Genomic DNA, 18,726 nt, shown 5'->3' on the forward strand with positions numbered 1-18,726 from the left:
GGGCGCAGATCGATCCTGTCCAACACTGCCCCGACGGCCGCAGGGGTAGAGAATGGGCGAGGGATGCGTTCTCCCCTCCACTCTATACACAGAACTGACGTGTCTTGGGCATGAATGGGTACCCTGCGCCCTCGCCGCCTACCAGGGACCAGATCTGGAGTCCCAAGGCGGACTCCCCACCCTCGCGCCGGCAGTCTCCGCCAGGGAGAGGCGGGCCCTGTCCGGGTGTGGAGTAGCGGACCCAAGGGGGGGGGGGGATGAGTAACCCTTGGCTGCTAGCATGCGCAACCCTGCTGGGGCCGGCCAAATTCTGAGACGATGATAATTCGGCCTCGAGCGTCCGGGGTCGTGCCCGCCAACCGGGCGGGGCGCGGCGGACGCACCGAAGGCGAATAAAAGGGCCGCTCTGCGCGGGGGCCGCTTTTTCCGCGCCTGGCCTGCAGCGCTCCTCGCGAGTGGGCAGCCGGGCGGGGAGGCACCGAGCGGTCACCGCGCTGCGGAGCACCCGACACCCGGGGCGGAGGGCGGATCGCTCTGGGCGCGCGGCGCCTTCCGGTGCCCAGCGGGGTCGGTGTCAAAAGGGCCGAGGACCGGGCCATGGCGGGGGCGGAGTGTGTGCCCCCGGCCAGGCCGAGCCTGACCTCCATCTCGTCGGGGGAGCTGCGCAGCCTGTGGACATGTGACTGTGAGCTGGCCCTGCTGCCCCTGGCGCAGCTGCTACGCCTGCAGCCAGGAGCCTTCCAACTACGTGGGGACCAGCTCGTGGTGCCCGGCCCGGGCGAGCCGGGAGTGGCGCGCGGGGGCTTCAACGTCTTTGGCGATGGCCTCGTGCGCCTGGACGGGCTGTCCTACCGCCTCAGCAGCTACATCAAGAGGTGGGTGGCCTCGCCAGTGCTTCCCAGGCCCTGCCTGTCCTCACCGAGTCCTCCACCCTGCTGCTGCTCCCTGGAGCCCTGACTGGCTTGACTATGCTCAACTCTGCCTCAGACAACCTCCGCCTTTCCTCCCCCATCTTCCTGCTGTTTCTAGATATTTCTCATTGCTAAGGTCAGCCGGGGCTGCAAACCTCTCCCCGCCCTCACTTTTTCTGCCTTTTGCACTGACGTTTTGCAGCTGGCCACTCGAAGCCGCCCAGGAGAGCATCAGGGCAGCCTAATCGGGGAGGTAGGGTGGATAGCACATAGCTGGCTGATGAGTTTCCCTTTCTGGCTCCATTGGTCAGATGAGCTCAAATTGGGGACACACCCTGCAGGAAATGTTTACAGAGAGAAGAGACTTACACCATGGCCTTAGGTTTTGGGGAGGAGAAGTAGGAGAGGGTGCTCAATGCTGTGCACTGCTTTTAATTAGCAAGGCACCCCAACAAACAAAACATGCAAATGTTCAAAGTTTCCTCTTTTGGTCTCCCTTGGTACTTGTTTGTTTTAAAGAGATGGATAAAGTGTGGCTGTGAAGGCAGCGAAGTCAACTAAGCCCAGCCCAGAGTCTACTCTATGGGCTATCTTGCATGCAGATTTACCTTCTAGGAAAGGTAAGGACAGTTTCCTAGATGGTGGCTGCACAACCAAATTTGATGGAGGAACCTCAGTTAGCCATTTTAGCTCAAGTATCTGAAGATTTTTTTTTTTTTTAAGCAGGCTCAATGTCTGCAGGTTATGTTGACTATTTGAAACTGGCTTTGATCATTCCAGTGTAAAGCAAGAGGGCATTTCACACTTGACTTTACATGCTTGGTGCCTCCAGAGGTCACTCTGTGCATGGATGAGTCTTATATTTGTGCTGCACAGCTGAGTTCCCAGAAGTGAGCAAGTACAATTCCGAGTCTGATTCAGAGATGAGCAAGCCCACCAACCCGTAAGTGTGTGCTATTGGAGGAGAGAAGCATAGTGACACCCTGTGGACGGGATGGGCCAGGAGGGGCAGATAAACAAAATGAGATGCTTAAAAAACCCTTTTCAGGTTGCCAGTAAACCCCCCTCCCCAAAGTAAGGGAGTGAGGGCTTTGAAAAAGCATTCCACAACAAGAATTTCTCCCTTGCTTACTGAATTGAACATTTGAACCCATTAACAGGGAGCTATTGAGTTAGAAATCATATCTGCAAAGATTTAAAATGAAGATAACCACTGCATTTGAGGACAGAGTATAACAAGATAAGAAGATCTAGAATTAATGGAAGTTACAGGTTGGATTTTTAGCAGAGTCAATTTCCCCAATCTTGGCAAACAATGCTGCAAATTTAAAGAGATTTTGAAGTCTGGTGTTAAACTCTTGCTTTGAACACACTCTACACAAAAGGGTTTTTAACAGTACTGGTCCTCTGGCAGTTTAGAGCCCAGAATAAACAGTGACGAGGTGAGACAGAGTGCAAAAAGGAATTAACAAACAAGAGGTTCTTAGTGTCTAAGCAATTGTGTGAGGGCTTTTTTACACTGGGAAAAGGCAAGAAACATCAAAGAATAATTTGAGTGATGGAAGGAATGATCTAAATTCCTCTCAGAGGATGTACTATGGCAGGGGAAGTGGACTTTTATAACTGGGTATGCGAACCTGAGGATGACCGGCAGGAGTCTGGTCTGAATGGGCAAAGTCATCTAGAAAGAACCAGAACAATGGACTATAGGCAAGAGTCACAGGTTTTGCCCTCCTGGATCAGGAGGTGGGTGGCCAATCAGGATTCTGACATCTGAAGTTGCTGCACCATAGATAAGCCAGATTTACTCAGCTGTCCTTTGCTTGGGGGTAACATTCAACTTCCTCTCTTCAAACATTGCTCTAAGGCCGGTATTAACTTTCTTATTCTCTCTAACTCTCAATTCCTCCCTCTTCCTTCCTTCCTTCTTTCTTTCTTAAATTACCTCTGGCCAGTTTTACTAAGGAAAAACCTAGAATGATTTACTTTTTATCAATCTTTTCTGGCACACTTTAAGGATCACAGACTCACTTAGATCAGTGACAACCAGGGTGTATACTACAACACTCAGTTCAATGTATTTCCTCTGAAGTGCTGGACACCAGTTTCAGCCATCATGGCCTACTTCAGATTTCCTCCAGGTCAAGTGGTCATTGGTGAAGATGAGTTTGTCTTTGCCTTGCTATCATCTCCACAGTCGGCCTGTACCCTGGCACACATTTCTCACTTTTCATAAGGGGGTGGAGCTTAGAATTGATGGATCCTGGGCTTTTTTTTCTTCTGTGCCACCACCATATACCCGCCTTGTGTGTGGGAGGGCCAAACAAGAGCAGCTGCTCACATGGCAGGGGAGGGGAGAAGGGCAAAGGATGACTTTTAACTTTGGGCCCCAGAATGTAGATAAATACCCAGATTCATGTGTCATTCAGGGAGTTTAGGAGATGCTCAGATCCAGTTTCAGAATCCTGGCTCTATTCACTTTTATTTTTTTTTCTGTTTGTTTGTGTTTTATTCAACAAATATTTTTGGCCTGGGATTAAGCCCACTGCAGAAGCATGATTTCTTTTTTCAGCCTCAGAAGTGGTGCTATGGTTTTCATAAGGGCCTTTGTCAAAGAACCCCAAAAGACTAAGAGCTACTAATTCTGACTGCTACAAATCACTTGCTCAGAGAGCCAGAGGTGACTCGGTGACTCAAATTATTCCAGTTTGTTGTCTTTACTTGAATATTTTCCTAAATACATACGTACCTTCTAGATAAGCCTGAGGAACTCTTGGGTAGTAGGTAAGTAGTGATGACGATGATCACCAAGGACTTTAAAGCACCTTCAAGGACCTGCTTTAACAATTTTCCTATTTAGGGGAATTTATGTCAAGATTCTTACTGTTTTCTTGTTTCTTCCAAGCTTCAAATTTCCATTTTGTTATGAAACCTGTTGAGAATATCAGGTGTAAATCAATACAACTCCCTCTCCCTCTCTCTTTTTCACTCTTACACACACACCTTTTTCCTTACAATTTATCCTACCAATGAGATGTAATATGAATGTTTGTCAAAGGGGAACTCTGATTCCTTCATTTCAATGGTCCCCTAGTAAGAAAAGCTTCTCAAGTAATAAAGTAAGCACAGCAATGATAATGGTGGTGACTGATATTTCCTTGAGTGCTAGGAATAGAGCAAAATATTTCAGAGCTATTACAGCAAGAGATCTCACAAAAACAGGACTTCTCTTTACAGATGAGGAAATCAGGGCCAAGAAAGATTAAGTCACTCCCCTGAGTAAGATGCCGGTGAGCAGTAGTGTCACGGCTTTTAGGTAGTACCACCCAGGCACAAGCTGTGCTTCAGCAAACTCCTAGAATATGGAAATAATTCTGGTTTGCTATAGATCACAGCAGATTTCTTAGAAATGTCTCGACCTGCAAACAAAAAGCTGGAATTATATGTGCTTCTTAAACTGTTGGTCTAAAAAGTAAATTGAGATTTTAAACATGGAGATGTGACTTGCTCCTGCCCAGGTCTGCCCAGCTGTTTAGTGATGACAGTCCCACCCGCCTGGGGCAGGCGTGGAGGGTGGGGAGAGGAAGGAGATGGGGTACAGTGGGAGTTGATTCAGCACTGGAACACACTTAGGTTTTTTTTTTATTTTATTTTTTTATTTTTTTAAATATTTATTTATTTGTGCATACAGAACTCGGGTACAGGCCAGAGACTTAGGGGTGGCAAGAGGCTTCACCAGAGACAGAGTGGGGAGCAGAACAGGCAGATCGATGAAGTATACTGCTGAAGGGAGCAGCAGGCAGGTCAGGAGAGGTCTGCCACACCATGTGGTCACCTCCGGGGCAGGCGGGAATCGAACTCATGCGGAAGTGGCTTTAGCTTCTTAGTGCTGTGCTTTAACCCGCTACGCCACCAGGGAGGGCCCCACACTTAGGTTTTTACGGGAGTTGTGGGGAAGTGGGAGGGGAGGGGATGTGTTCAGGCTCTGTGACCCACCCCCCCAATACCCAGGGCTACCTTTCAGGCCATCCTGCCATGAGAGGGAGGTTCGGGAGCTGTTGTACCCCTGCAGTGTCACACTGTGGTCCTGTCCTCTTAACAGGTCTCTTGTCTTGATCACCATGTCTGAGTCTTGGATTTGGTGAGCTGCCTTGGACAGCAGCCCCTTAAAAAGATGCATAATGATACTGATGAAGTTATTGTTTATGTGTTGGGCTGTGATTTTTATGAACTTTAATCTAGAGTAAACGTGGGGGCAGCATGAGAACTAGGACTGCACTGCTTTGTTTGGATTCTAGCTCTGCTGCTTGAAGTTGAGTGATTTGGGAAAGGTTTGTCATCTCTGTGACTCAGTCTCCTCACTACAAAATGAAAATAATAACTTACAGGGTTGCTGTTCGGAGGTAAAATTTTTAAGACTGGTAAGACAGTTATTGACACATCTGATCACTTGACAGTTTGCAGTTTTATGAAGCAACCCCAGAAGCCAAGCACATCCACATGTTATTTAATCATTTCATCACTTCACAGGGTACCTGCTGTTACCAGATTTTCTCAGTGAGGAAGTGAGTCTCAACAGGGTTTGAACCTGGTTGGGGCCAGAGACAGAAATCGAACCCAGACCGATGGTTCAGAAGCCAAAAGCCACTCATCTCTTCCTTCTGGACTGCCACCCACTCCTTGCTCTACCTCCCACTCTCAGTTCACCTGTCCTGTGTCCCCACACCCCTCAAGGTTCAGTCAAACCATGACTCCTCCTGAGATGCCCATCTCCCCTAATTGTGCCCAACCATGTACTTCACTGGAAAGAAAGTCCCTCTTCCAGCACCTGTCTCAGATTAATCAGTGGCTCTAACTCCAGGGCCTCCCACTTTGCTCCTTCTTAAATAACTCGGACACAACCTTCCTCGAGTTGGACAAATGAATGACAAGAACTATGCTCTCTTCTGGCATTTATGACTTGAATGATTAATTTGTTTGTAAACCTTCAAATGAGAGAGACCATGTCTTAGGCTTCTCAGACTTAAAATAAGCTTGAAGGTCTCTTGAGGAGCTCGTTAATATGCATATTTTAGAAGACTGAAACCAGAGAGGGGGCTGAGCATCTGCAGGTGATGGCAGGTGTTCCAAGATCACTTTTATTAAGCAAACTATTATCTATTTCATATCAAAGACATGCATTTTCTTTGTCTCCCTAACAGACTATGTTTCTTAAAGCAAGTCTATTTACAAAGCAGCTTCCTGGTAAATGCTTATTGAGTGAATGAGTGTATGAGTCATTCTCCGCCTCATCATGGTGTTTCACTCACACTGGGCATCCATACTTGATGAATGAATGAACGTATGTGTTCTTGAATGGAATCACAAACATTAGAGCGAAACATCTGAAAAGTTTGCTTACTGTCACTAGAGTTAGGGCAGAAGAAGGAAAGGTAGAGAAAGAAGGAACTGTTCAAGAAGTTAGGATGAGGCTCTGCTTGAAGATATCAAGGTAGCCCTGGGAAACAGCAGGGCTTCCTGCCTGCTCTCTGGGACAGAATGTCCCAGCTTGCATTTGCTTAGTGTCACAGCAAAGGGTGATAAAAGCAAGAAGCAACTTCTGGTTTTTCTACACAACTATTCCAATATGTGTGTCTCTTTTTCTCTGCCCCATTAAAAAAAAAAAAAAATGAGCGTGTGCACACACACAGAGCCTCAGGGAGAAGCCATCAGCTTGAATTTGTCTTTGAGCAGCAAATGGCCAGAGCCAAGACCAATTAAAGGCAGCTTTGCAGGTCATGCTAGAGATAATATGAAACCTGAATGTACCTGTGGAGAAAGGCAAGCCTCTTCGAGGGTGGGGGATCTTTTAGCCACTCCTAGCATTCTAAAAGCAAAATCAGTGACTTCACTAAGCTGTTCCCTATAATCTTCAAGCTGAAAAGATTAAGAAAGCAACCAGAACAAGAAGGGACACTTTTGCCCTATTATTTTTTAGATATTCATTTTGTACTCATAGTCTGATAATTCAGTGGGCATGAGCCTGTCGTGTGCCTAGAGTTTACAGAACGACAGCTTGTGGCCAGCAGAGTTGGTTGGGATTAAAGATACTAACAGTGTTTGTCAGGCATTTACTCTGGACCCAAGTGCTTATGTCTGCATTACATGCACTGCGTTGGACCATCAAGCAGAAGGTAATACTGTTATATCCCTTTCAGATGAAGAGACAGGTTCAGGCGACTTAAGTAACTCACTCAAGGTCACAGTGAGTTGCTGCTCTGGAACTGAATGCACATAACCAGTCAATTAGGACGTGAAGTGGATCATCTCATTTCCAATCATTATACTTTCCACCACGTGTTCTGCCTTTCAATCTTTGGATTGAATCAGATATAGAAAAATCTCAGTCTACAAACATTTGGGAGCCAGGGTAAAAGGAATGAAGAAATGAAAATTTGAAAGACTATCTTTTAACTGTTTGCTTTTCATCCCTAATGATAACTTAGCAAATGTAATAAATATCCACACACAGAAGCAATATTTGCTTTAGTATTTCAGAAATATACTTGATTAAAGATAAAATAACTAGTCCCTGATGTAGCTTAGTTACACCTCTTCTTAAAACAAAACTAATAATTGACTGTCAGATACTGAAATATCTGTGAGACTTAATAACTTCAATCCTTTTGTACTTTAGTGAACTACATATCTAAGTTTTCTAACAGTGAATTTCAAAGGAATGTTCACATTTATTTCTGTCATTAACATTTTTGAGATATTTTCACTGGAAACAATTGAATTATAATTGGGAGGCTAGGAATGGAAGAATTAGGAAGTGTTTTTTTATTTGTGACCTGGTTTAAATAGTGAATTTAACTGATCAGGGATCTTGCCACCATCTCTTATCTGTAATTTCTGTATCAGAATTTTCATATAGCTACATTTTTACATGTCTGTGATATAGTGTTAATTGATGTGTGCTGTGACAATGTTTGTGACCCCACTAAGATCCTCAGAGTGCCTCTAAGTCATCAAAAGAAAACTAAATTAGGTTCCATACTTTTATTATTTGGGGTATTTTATTAAATTCAGACTCCAAAATGGTTGATACATGTATAAGCTATACGTTACACTCAACATAGTACTATCCAGAAGCACCCCTACCCCAGCCCCCATTCTCTGATTACACCAAGTAACAGCTCTTTGAACCCCACCATAATCAAACCAACATTCTATGGAATTCTGAGGGAAAAGCAATTAACTTCCCAACCAGTGATAAACTGTATTAAAAAAAAAAAAAAATCCCTTCCCTATGAGCTGCTGGCTCATTGGAACAAAATCAGTGTTGCCTCCAATCAGATTGTCAACTGATTCTGTAAGCAGAGCGAAGTACTGCACTGCCATTTCTGCTATCAGAAAGGTAATCAAAGCTTCGAATTTTCTGGATGCTCTATACAAATTCTTGTGTGTGCCCTGGACAATGACTGGTAAGCCATGGGTTTTGAGAACAGAAATAGCGTACGGAGGAAGATAGAAAATGCTTACATGACAATAAATCAGCTACATGAAGAACACAGTGGGACGATATGAAAATCCACCTTGGATGCTCAAAGGTGGGTGAGTCTCAGTGTTACACATTATTTTTTCATGTTTACTTCAGTCAGACTTGATTTTCTTCTTCTGTTGAAGCAAGAGTTTTCTTCCCGTTTTTCTCCCCCTGCATCTCCTCACCCATCCACCTTGCAAACATCAACCTCACCGGTCTCTCCTCATCTTCTTCCCGAGCATCTCTGGCCTGCCCCAGCAAGGTCCTGATACACCAGGAGAACCGAGGGCACAGGCCTTCCCCTGTCCTGCCTCCGTTTGCCCCACTCTCACTTCCTAGGACCTGGGCTCCTTGGGTGTAATCAGATACATGTGGATGCCCACCTGGTGCGCATTCAGTGCGTGATTAATGCTGCTTAGTGAAAGAAGGAATGAATGAGAACACATACCCTAGCACGTGGTGGTCCCCTTTCTCTTTTCTTCTCCTTTGCTTCCTTTCTTTAGCACCTTTAAGCAGTTGGTCACCTGGGACAAAAAAGAACAGAAAGTTTCTCTCTGCTGATATGAAACACAATTGTTTCTCTACTGTCGATGGCCCCACCTCACCCCATTCTCACTGCACACTGTGCTGACAGGTGAGGGGAGGGTGCAGAGGTACAAAGATTCTATCTATAGTATCTGGCCCAGTCCATTCCCCTGTTACTCAGCAGGGTTCCCCGCCCCTCTCCATTCCCCTTCTCCCCTCTATTTCTGCATTCTTCACCTGCACCCCTGAACATCAACCACTGCATCCCCCTTCTCTTCCTCAGAATGAGACAGCCCACTGTCCTCCCCACCCCCACCCCAAGACCAGCCCCCTAAACACCACCAATGCCCATGGGTTGAGACATCATGTAAAATGTCTGGTGAGACAGAAAGCAGGGGGAATTTTAGAGGCCTCTTCAGGGGTCAAGTTTTAAAAGCTTTCCAAATCAGTTCTAACAAGCCCAGAAAAAAAGATAATGACACAGATTTTAAGAAACCAAGCTGGGTGACAGACAAGCTGAAGCTGTGTTTTTCTGATTTGGGGGTAGCTCTTCTCCTGTGTGCTCTTGACTTATGCTTGGGTCACTGTGTCGCATGCTGGCCTCTCTAAATGGGTTATGAAAGTAGGTTGGAGGGGGCGGGGGGGGGTGCTGAGAGAACTGTGTGACCACTGTTCCCTGCAGCATGCTCACCAAGGCTGTGATTTTCATGTCAGGCACTGGAAAGACAACAAAACAGAAAAAAATGCTGGAGCTATCTCTTCTCACGTCTAGACGTAAGAAGCCAACACACTACAGTGTAATAAATGCAGCAAGTGCTGTCGACAAGGCTCATTCACTCCATGCAGAGATGTTGGGCCTCCCAAGGGGAAATCAGCCCTGAGGTGAAGAGGGACAGTGGCAGATGCATTGCCAACCTGCTGGATGCCATTCAAAGGGTGTCCAGGTGGCGTCAGGAACATTGACTAGAAATTTGGCCATCTTCTTGAAGCAAGTTCATTTGAGCATGGATCTGTCCTCTAGCAGCAATATGGGTACAGACAAGAGCCTTGGAAAATGTGTACAGTAGGGAGAGATATGACATACAGAATGACAGTCACCAAGCAGAGAGGATCTTTCCAGATGGGAATAATAAGTCAAACCCAAGGAGGACCGTGGGCAAAAGTCCAACATTAATTATTTTGGGTTTTGTTTTTTTAATGACACAAACTCAAGTTGTAGGCAGAGCTAAGTTTGTCTTGAGGTTAGAGAAAGAAGGGAGGAGAAGGAAAGGAAAATTTCAGAACCACCAGTTAAACTGCCCTAGAGAAGACCTAGCTAATTCCACTTACTGAGTGTCATTTACTCTCAATCTAGAAAACTAGAGCTCTTACAGCTGCAAATGAATGCTTCCAGCCCCAAAGATAAATGGCGGTGGTCATTCTATGAAAAAAGGCTGCCCCTGAGAGACAAGCATTAGTGCCAGGTACCCTAAAGGCCATACCCATTTTCTGGTTGCACACTGATATCACCACATGCTACAGAGAGATTTATGTGTATGGAACAAATATGGCTGCTTCTGGCAGGACACATTTTGGGGAGCTACCCTCAAAAGATCTGTCTGCTACGTCCCCTCCATGAGTATATTGAAATTCCCTCTGCTTTCTTCATAGATATGTGGAACTAACCAACTACTGCGATTATAAAGACTACAGAGAGACAATATTGAGCAAACCAATGCTGTTCTTTATTAATGTACTGACCAAAACTGACACTTCAAAAGGTAGGTAGAGAAATATGTTTGGTTTGAGGCTGCTTTGCTGGCTTGTGTTCTGTGGCATGTTGATGAGGTGCAAAAGAGTGGATGTCAGCTTGGGACAAGGCTGGGAATGAGAAGCCTGGTGTTAGCCATCTGAAGCACAGCACAACCTTGAACAAACCTTGAAATGAGCGTAGGGCAAGCTATCTGTCTCAGTTTCTTTTGTACTTCCTCTCTAGACAGGAAGTGATTCAATGTTCTCTGCCTGTGGTGGTTACAAAAATGACTTGACTGTTGAAGGTGATGTTTACAAATATCTACTGTGTATCAAATGCTATCAAACTATGGAAGGCATAGACTAATGTCATTAATTGTCACAGTGGCCCTATAGAAGTTACTGTTCAAACAGAAGCACATTTGAGTTAAAAGTAGGTCTGTGAGTAAGTATACAAAGATATAAATTGGAACTGGCTAGAAAAACTAGAATTCAAACTCACCCTTCCTAGGAAACCTTCACTATCCCCATGGTGTAAGTGAAGAAGCAAAGGTAAAGAAAATTACAGCAGTTGTAAATGCTTTTATGTTGCATTTTCTAGTGTTCAAATTTCAGTTTTAAACATCTTTATTATTTCTTCCAATAAATGAAACTAACTCATAACAAATATATTACTCAAAATTCCAATGTGAAAACATCTATTTCCTTTCTTCCTCCTGCCCAGATTGATATGGAGGGAAAGTTATGGGCATAATGTTCTGTGCTAGGAGTAGAATTTCTTAAACTTACTTCTAAATAACATTCTTATAATCAGTCCAAGATAATAAAAAAGATCTGCAAATTCCAAATAGACTTCCAGAAATATCTCTTCTCATTCAAATTCCCTATTCATTTCATTCCAAGGCATTCTGATTCTCTGCGTAGTTCCTAAGGCAAAATCTCGCTGCTTTCTCAGCAGGATGAGTCAGGACAGATGCAAGGTAACAAGCAATGCTCCTTAGAGCAACTGAATCACTGATTTTATTTGACTTGATGATGACCAGAAAGGCAGAGAGCTCTTTAGGAATGTAATTCACAAACGTGTCAAGTACATCTCCTGCCTTAATCTCTCAGGAGGAATTTTAAGAAAGAATAAGAGACCTCTCCATTTTCATGAAAGTGCAGGGAATGGCACAGGAGGATGATTTCAGGTGGCCTACAAAGGTACACAGCTGTATGACAACAATTGTGGGAGCAGGTGCAGAAACCCAGCATTGGTTAGTGTGAGAAAAGTCATGAAATGAAGAGATTCTGTAATAACAGAAGCTCAAGATGGTCAAGTTTAAATTAGGAAAATTGTGGTTAAGACAACTATCCAATCTTGCTGTACTCCTAAAGTGTACTTTAGTGCAAATTGGAAAAAGACCACTATTAGCTCAGCACCATTTGCTAATTCTCCCTAGAAATTAGTTTGTCAAAATAAATATGCAAATAGACAATGCCTGTGAGTATGAACGCCATCCTCCTGTGCAGTACACAACCTGCCCAACCAGCACAACTGTGGGGTATGGTGATGCTGGATGTCTAATGAATGGCTTAGTTTGTGTGGACATTGATTAAATTAATGTAGTTACTCAAATTACTTGCTTGCATACTTCTGTTCCAGGGCAACCCAATGTGAACTGGGTTGCCTGTCTGTGAGTCCTCATCTGTGCACTTAAAATTCAACTGCACTGCAGACACACAGAGAAAGGTCAATAATGGGTTTATTTACAAGGGGAAAAGAAAAGGAGCAACCCAGGGAAAGAGAGAGATACAAGTTAACTAATGCATCCTACCATTTCCACTGACCTGGAACCCCAATAGCACACTGAAAGCTGATCAAGAGCCAAACGACCAGCCACCAGCATGAGGCCAAGGGAAAGAAAAAGAGCCTCAGTCCAACATGTCCACCTTTTAGCCAAAATGTCAAAATGGCTGCTTAACTCTGCTTTTGGGCCCTAGCAGTCTTCCCTTTGATGTTGGGAGTTGTAGTTTTGGTGTCTGGAGTGGGGGTGGAGTCCACAAAACCTGTTTATCTGTAGAGTTCATTCAGGACATCCTTTCTTCCAACACTTGCTTCGTTTGTTTGTTTATTTATTTATTATCTTAGAGAAAATATAAAGTAGTTTATATCTAAAGTTCCCTCCCAAGAAAAGGGTAGGGGGGTAGAAAATAAAATAAGGAGGAAAAATATGGTGATGTGAGTGCCCAGGTTGATTGAAATGTATTTTTCAAAGCTGTAACATTTGTCATAGTGGAGCAGAGTTTTGGCTTTCAAAGCTAATACAAAATGTTCAGTACTCCAAACTCACAATGGTTTTGTAGGATGGCTATCAGTGTCCTGGATCTCCCTGAGCAAAATACTTGAGTAATTAAGGCTGTGAGTTGGGTTCTGGGTCTTAGAAATATGAAGAAGTTATTGGTTAATAATATTTCAAATTTCCTAATGACTAAGCAGCTTTCCTTTACTTGAATTATATAGAATTCAACAGAATTGGATTTAAGGGGTTAGCACACACACATACACACAAAACAAAAAACCCAGAACAACTACAGAAATACAATAGCATTTAAACAAAGAGCAGGAATTCTCTTCCCACAGAGGGATGTGTGGGGGGTAGGGCAGGGAGACCAATCTCAGCTCGCCTGATGCCTTAGACACCTGGACTTGTTCTCCTGCCAAATGAATGCCAGGTCTATAGCAATCATGGGGAGAGAGGAGAGGGAGTGGGACAGGCGCCTTCCCAGGACCTTCCTGATTTTCTGCTTTGCAGAAGCCAAGTGCTTTTTAAATACCCAGGAAGGTGGTGTGTTGAAACCAGCCATCTGAGTTTTCTCTCTAGCTCTCTGTGCTGGATGCAAGTGGTGAAGGCTCAGGTCTCATCTGTGATAATTATAGAATGGAATTTTTGATTTCTGAGACACAAGTGACAAACTGCAGCTGGGGAGAGCTGATTCTCTAACCTGATTTTACAATATCCTATAACTTCCTTCAAGTGTGTGAAATACTCTGCAACATTTCTAGAAATCTAGTTAGGCTCTGTGGTAAGGGTCTGAGAAAGCAGCAAGGGAGATTATAAATGAGTGAAATCTCCACAGAAGGTGGGAATCACGGCTTTATCAAGCACTAACAAGCAGGTTTATGTCATATATGCCCACTTTTTGAATTGTGTCCTCATTTCTAGAAAGAACATATGCATTTCTTGTGAACACAAGACACCCCAAGATAAGAAGACAGATAGAGCAGGGGATGGACATGGTCATTTCCTCAGTGATTGGAGAAAGCTACCGGCTCCAGGTAAGCTGTGTTCTGTCTGAACCCAGAGTGCGAACACACCATAGTGGTTTCTTGCCCGCACTGAGTCCCTAGAACTTCACTATAACTTAACTGCATCCAGACACCATAAGCTCCCCATTGCTTCATCATTTTTATTAATAAAATGAGCTTAGCTGCAGGCCTCCCTGGTGGCGCAGTGGGTTAAAGCACAGCATTGAGAAGCCAAAGCTACTTCAGCATGAGTTCGATCCCTGTCCCGGAGGTTACCCACATGGCGCAGCAGACCTCTCCTGACCTGCCCGCTGCTCCCCTCAGCAGTGTACTTCATCAGTCAGCCTGTTCTGCTCCCCACTCTGTCTCTGGTGAATCCTCTCACTACCCCTGCACCTCTGGCCTTTACCCCAGTTCTGCATGCATAAATAAATAAATCTTCAAAAAAAAATGAGCTTAGCTGCTAACACTAGAAATCACTTATTAGAAATGTGGTAAATTTAACTTTGAGCCAGCCTTTGAAGGTCTTTCTAAGGAATATGATGCCATTATAAAGACTTGTTTTAAAAAAGTAATAAAGGCAATAGCTTTAAACTGTATCAGGGTGAAAGAGGAGTAAGAGGCATGGTATTTTGGATATTTGGGAAGGTAATTCTATTGTAATACATATTACATTCTCTAATATAATTATATTCTCTAATAAAAGCTATAGTTAATTCATGAAATTAATTAAATGCTTCTTTCTCTTTTAGTTTGATTTTCAAGATGTAGTCAAGGATTTTTTCCCTCCAGGAAATGAGGTGGTTAATGGAGAAAATTTGAGCTTTGCATATGAGTTCAAAGCTGATGCATTATTTGATTTCTTCTATTGGTTTGGGCTCAGCAATTCCACCGTTAAGGTGAATGGGAAAGTTTTGAATTTATCGAGTACAAGACCAGAAAAGAAGGAAACAATTAAATTATTTCTGGAAAAAATGAGCGAACCTTTAATCCGAAGGAGCAGTTTCTCTGACCGAAAATTCAGTGTAACTTCCAGAGGTAAGTTAAAAATCCTCAAGACCTGGGGACAGTAGCTCCATAACAAGTAGAAGAATGCATGGGAGAGGAGAGATGATTAATGGAAACATCAAGGCCCCTAGTAGGAGGGAAATATATCACATAATTCAGGAGTGAGAAATGTTGACTACCAAAAAGAAAGGTGGGCACTTTTCCTATCAGCTGTCTTATTAGAGTTTCCTGATAGAGTAGTTTTATTGTGTAGCACACTGGGGTAATAATTTTTAAAATGTATTCACTTAAATACATACCACTTTAATATTACATACATACCACTTTAATATTAAATTAAATACATACCACTTTAATATTATTAACAATAACTTAAATATTATGAGACTTTCATGATGTGTATATTTGGGAGAACAGAATGTTATTTTAAAAGTCCATTTCAGAGAGGAGACTTGACGGTCAACATCTTTAAAAATATTTGGAAGAGTTCTTTAGAGTTTGCAAGAACACAGAAGGATAACCATGGAGAATGCTTTACTTAACAAACTATGAATTATAGATGGGGGATCTGGATTTTAATACCCAGTGCCTCCTCCCCAGGAGCTGGCCAGACTTCTGTCTGGTGTGGCTGAGGCAGGTCCTGCTGGTCTGGAAAGCAGCTTCCTGGAAGCAGGACTTCTGCTGGTGTTTGCAAAAAAAAAAAAAAAAGAAAGAAAGAAAGAAAGAACCATAAAAACAAAAAAGAAAAACTGTAGAAAGCACCAGCACCATGCTGTATGAACCTGCTGTTTTCAAAAAGTTCAGATATCACATAATCTTGTGTTTATTGATTGTATTTAATATAGTTTATTTCTTCCAGTTTATTTCTATAACAAGAATGCTTATGCCTAGTTATTTCTTTTGCCAAAAGTGGTAGCATTCTCTTTCATCTCACCCTGCCTTTTATCTCCCCGTTTTCCTTCATCCCTCTCTCCCACACCAGTCTATAACTTTCTCTGACTTAATGCTCACGAAGATACCTCTGGGGATTACATAGGTGATTATTTTGGAAAAGATTAATTTACTCAGTCTTGGCTCAAAAACTTATCTCCGCCCTAGGTATCTGTCCCCCAAGATACCTTTTGTCTCCAAGTGTGAAAGTGTACAGGCAACTCACTGCAGATCTAACTCCAACCCAGAAAAGGAAATGACAGGTTCCGTCTTACTGATAAACACAAAGAAGCACAATTTTGTTTAGCTTTTGTATTTTTTTCTGAGAAAGCCAGGAGTCTCTGTTAATTATTGTCATGGTTACATTGTTATGTTGTGGGTTGTAAAGACTTGTTTTTTCAGTAATGGTAATGATGCATGCTTTGTTTACTGTCTTTAGGTTCAATAGATGAAGTCTTTAACTGCAATCTGTCACCCAGATCTTCTCTGACGGAGCCCCTCTTGGCAGAATTACCATTTCCAAGTGTTCTGGAATGTGAAGAGACGCCCAGCCAATTGATCTGATTGGACTGAATATCTTGCAGTTACTCCTGTGCTCCAGACCCGCACTGGAGCTGGAGGTTGAGGGGATGAGAAAGCAGGAGGTGAAGGTTGAGGGGACAGGTTGGTGGGAGGCTGGCACTTCCTCCAACTTGTCAACCCTCTGGTCCTCCTTGGCATCTACAGAGGGCCCTTTTCATCCATTTGCCTGGGTGGCACACTGGCAGCTGACTTTAGGATGCGAGGGTCTTGGCTCCTTGACTGGGGAGGTATCCTCTCCTTTTAACCCTTCTCTAGAGGGAGCAGCAGGGGTCTGCTACCCTGACCACTTTGCTTAATACTCCGGCAGCCTGGGACATTTCCTACATCAGTCTGTGGAACAATCTGACCCATGAGGCTTCATAAACCGGGTTTGATCCTCTGGTGGAACCTCTTTGTCTGAACCCAAACACAGTAAATCTGGGGTCAGTGATGCTGGTCTCTCACAAACCTGGCTGCACAAAAATTAGGACATCTTTCACTAGAAGGCAAGTATGTTTTTCATCCTGCTTACAATCTATCTGCCTTAGGAGGAACATTCATGAAAACGTTCATTAGAGGCTTGGCGAGACTGATAGGATGGCAACTGCCTCCCGTTGCCGGAAATTTAAACTACCTTGGCCTCCCTCACAACAAAGTGGTCTCTGTAGAACTTGGATAGGTGGTGTGGTACCAAACAGTGGCAGGGGAAGGATAATGTATACAGCAGTGTCCTCTTGATGGAGAGCACATTATACCAGTTGGGTATTTTAAATAAGCATTTAACAATCCTAACACTAAAAGCAAGATAGAAAAAAGTTGTAACATTACCATAACATATTGTTACAGCAATACATTTTCATCTCATAACCACAATTCTGAATTCTTAAGAAGAAAAATATCATCCTATCTACATGTAGAAACTTGCAAGAAATGAAATACTACCTATGCTTATTATGAAGTTTTATGGGTCCCAAGTTTAATTTTTCTATTTTTTTTAATATTCCTGTATTATACCTTTTGATAGCACTACTGGTTGTTCTTTCATTTGTATTTGAAATGTTATATACTATGTTTGTGCAATTAAAACTTTTCTGAGCATTCAACAAAAACTGGTGAATTTTGTGGCCAAATGTGTATGTGATCTTTCATTTGTAGCCTACAGGTCTTGTGACTTACTAAATTGCACGAGAATTCACAACCACTTTCTTAAGAAAAGCCTTTTGAACACCAGTTTTATTAAGTATTTGGAGGAAAAAAAGCACAATTTGATAATGACCTGTCAGAAAAGCAAAGGGAAATGTTCCTTAATAGCAGAAAAGGGTAAATATTTGCTATTCCACTCAGTGAAAAGTGAAGTATTAATGATATGTTTCAATCAGTACAAACAAACCTTAAGAATAAAAAATTAAAAGTTTCCCAAAGGAAATAGAAGTTCTATTCACAAAAACTGACAGAGATGTTTTAAAAAATAGCTGAATTCAGAAAAACCATCAAAATTTATTTCAGCAATGGATTAAAGATCTTATCATTAGAAATTTTTTTCCAATGGATCTAAATGTATTCACTTGTTTAATATTCACTAGGAAAAGCTTTGTTGTCTGCCTATGAAGAAATATGGTTTAAGTGAAACAGGGATAGACAAGTCTAAAAAGGCAACAAAGCAGTAGGCTGGATGGAAGGATGTAATGGCCTCTCACCTGCCCAGGCTCTGAGACAAGAGTGCCACCAAAAAGCCCTAAATGCCAAAAAGGCAAAAACCAAAACCAAAGGACAGTGCCCGATAAGAAGACAGGTCACTGTCTGTGGGTTCTCACAGCACACACAATTGTAAGAAACCTTAGGCTCCAGGAACAACAACCATGGGGTTCATTTTACCAACAGGGGACAGAGATTACTGTACCCACAAGTGGCTAGCTCTCTCACCCACGTATCAGTGATGGTCACCACTGGTTACCAGCAGTGCTGGATAGCACTGGCCAGTAGGAATGCCCATTACTGCTCCCACAGAGGTGTGTCAGAGACATCCAGTATTAACAGCGCTTTGTGAGTTGTTGGGCAATACCAACAACAAATGGCTCTTTGAGACACCAGGCCTAAGGCCTTTGGTGCCCCTTTCAGGTAATGTCAGAAACAGGATTGAGGCCAGTTCTTATAGAGTCCTTCAGTTTCTCTTTCCTCCTCGGAGGTCAGCTGCTGGATGCTTCTTTTCCTCTTTCTTCAGAGACCAGGAGTGGAGTCTTCCCTCT

General features: G+C 43.2%; 1 protein-coding gene across 1 annotated transcript; it reads left to right on the forward strand.

The window, feature by feature from the left end:
• The first annotated feature begins 359 nt into the window (after positions 1-359).
• Positions 360-17,578, forward strand: MEDAG (mesenteric estrogen-dependent adipogenesis). The gene is made up of 5 exons (XM_012723125.1): positions 360-875; positions 10,612-10,721; positions 13,899-14,011; positions 14,734-15,019; positions 16,359-17,578. Exons 1-5 carry the CDS (start codon positions 598-600, stop codon positions 16,481-16,483), a joined length of 912 nt encoding a protein of 303 aa, XP_012578579.1. The 5' UTR covers positions 360-597; the 3' UTR covers positions 16,484-17,578.
• The last annotated feature ends 1,148 nt before the right edge of the window (positions 17,579-18,726 follow it).

This window comes from Condylura cristata, unplaced genomic scaffold, assembly GCF_000260355.1.
Source record: "Condylura cristata isolate star-nosed mole 26May11 unplaced genomic scaffold, ConCri1.0 scaffold00010, whole genome shotgun sequence".
Lineage (NCBI taxonomy): Eukaryota > Metazoa > Chordata > Mammalia > Eulipotyphla > Talpidae > Condylura > Condylura cristata.

Excerpts from the sequence above, each read along its gene's own strand:
- MEDAG (XM_012723125.1), top strand. The coding sequence starts at position 598 with ATGGCGGGGGCGGAGTGTGTGCCCCCGGCCAGGCCGAGCCTGACCTCC. Across the intron at positions 10,722-13,898 it reads CAAAACTGACACTTCAAAAG|AAAGAACATATGCATTTCTT; the intron begins GTAGGTAGAGAA and ends CCTCATTTCTAG. Across the intron at positions 14,012-14,733 it reads GAGAAAGCTACCGGCTCCAG|TTTGATTTTCAAGATGTAGT; the intron begins GTAAGCTGTGTT and ends TTTCTCTTTTAG.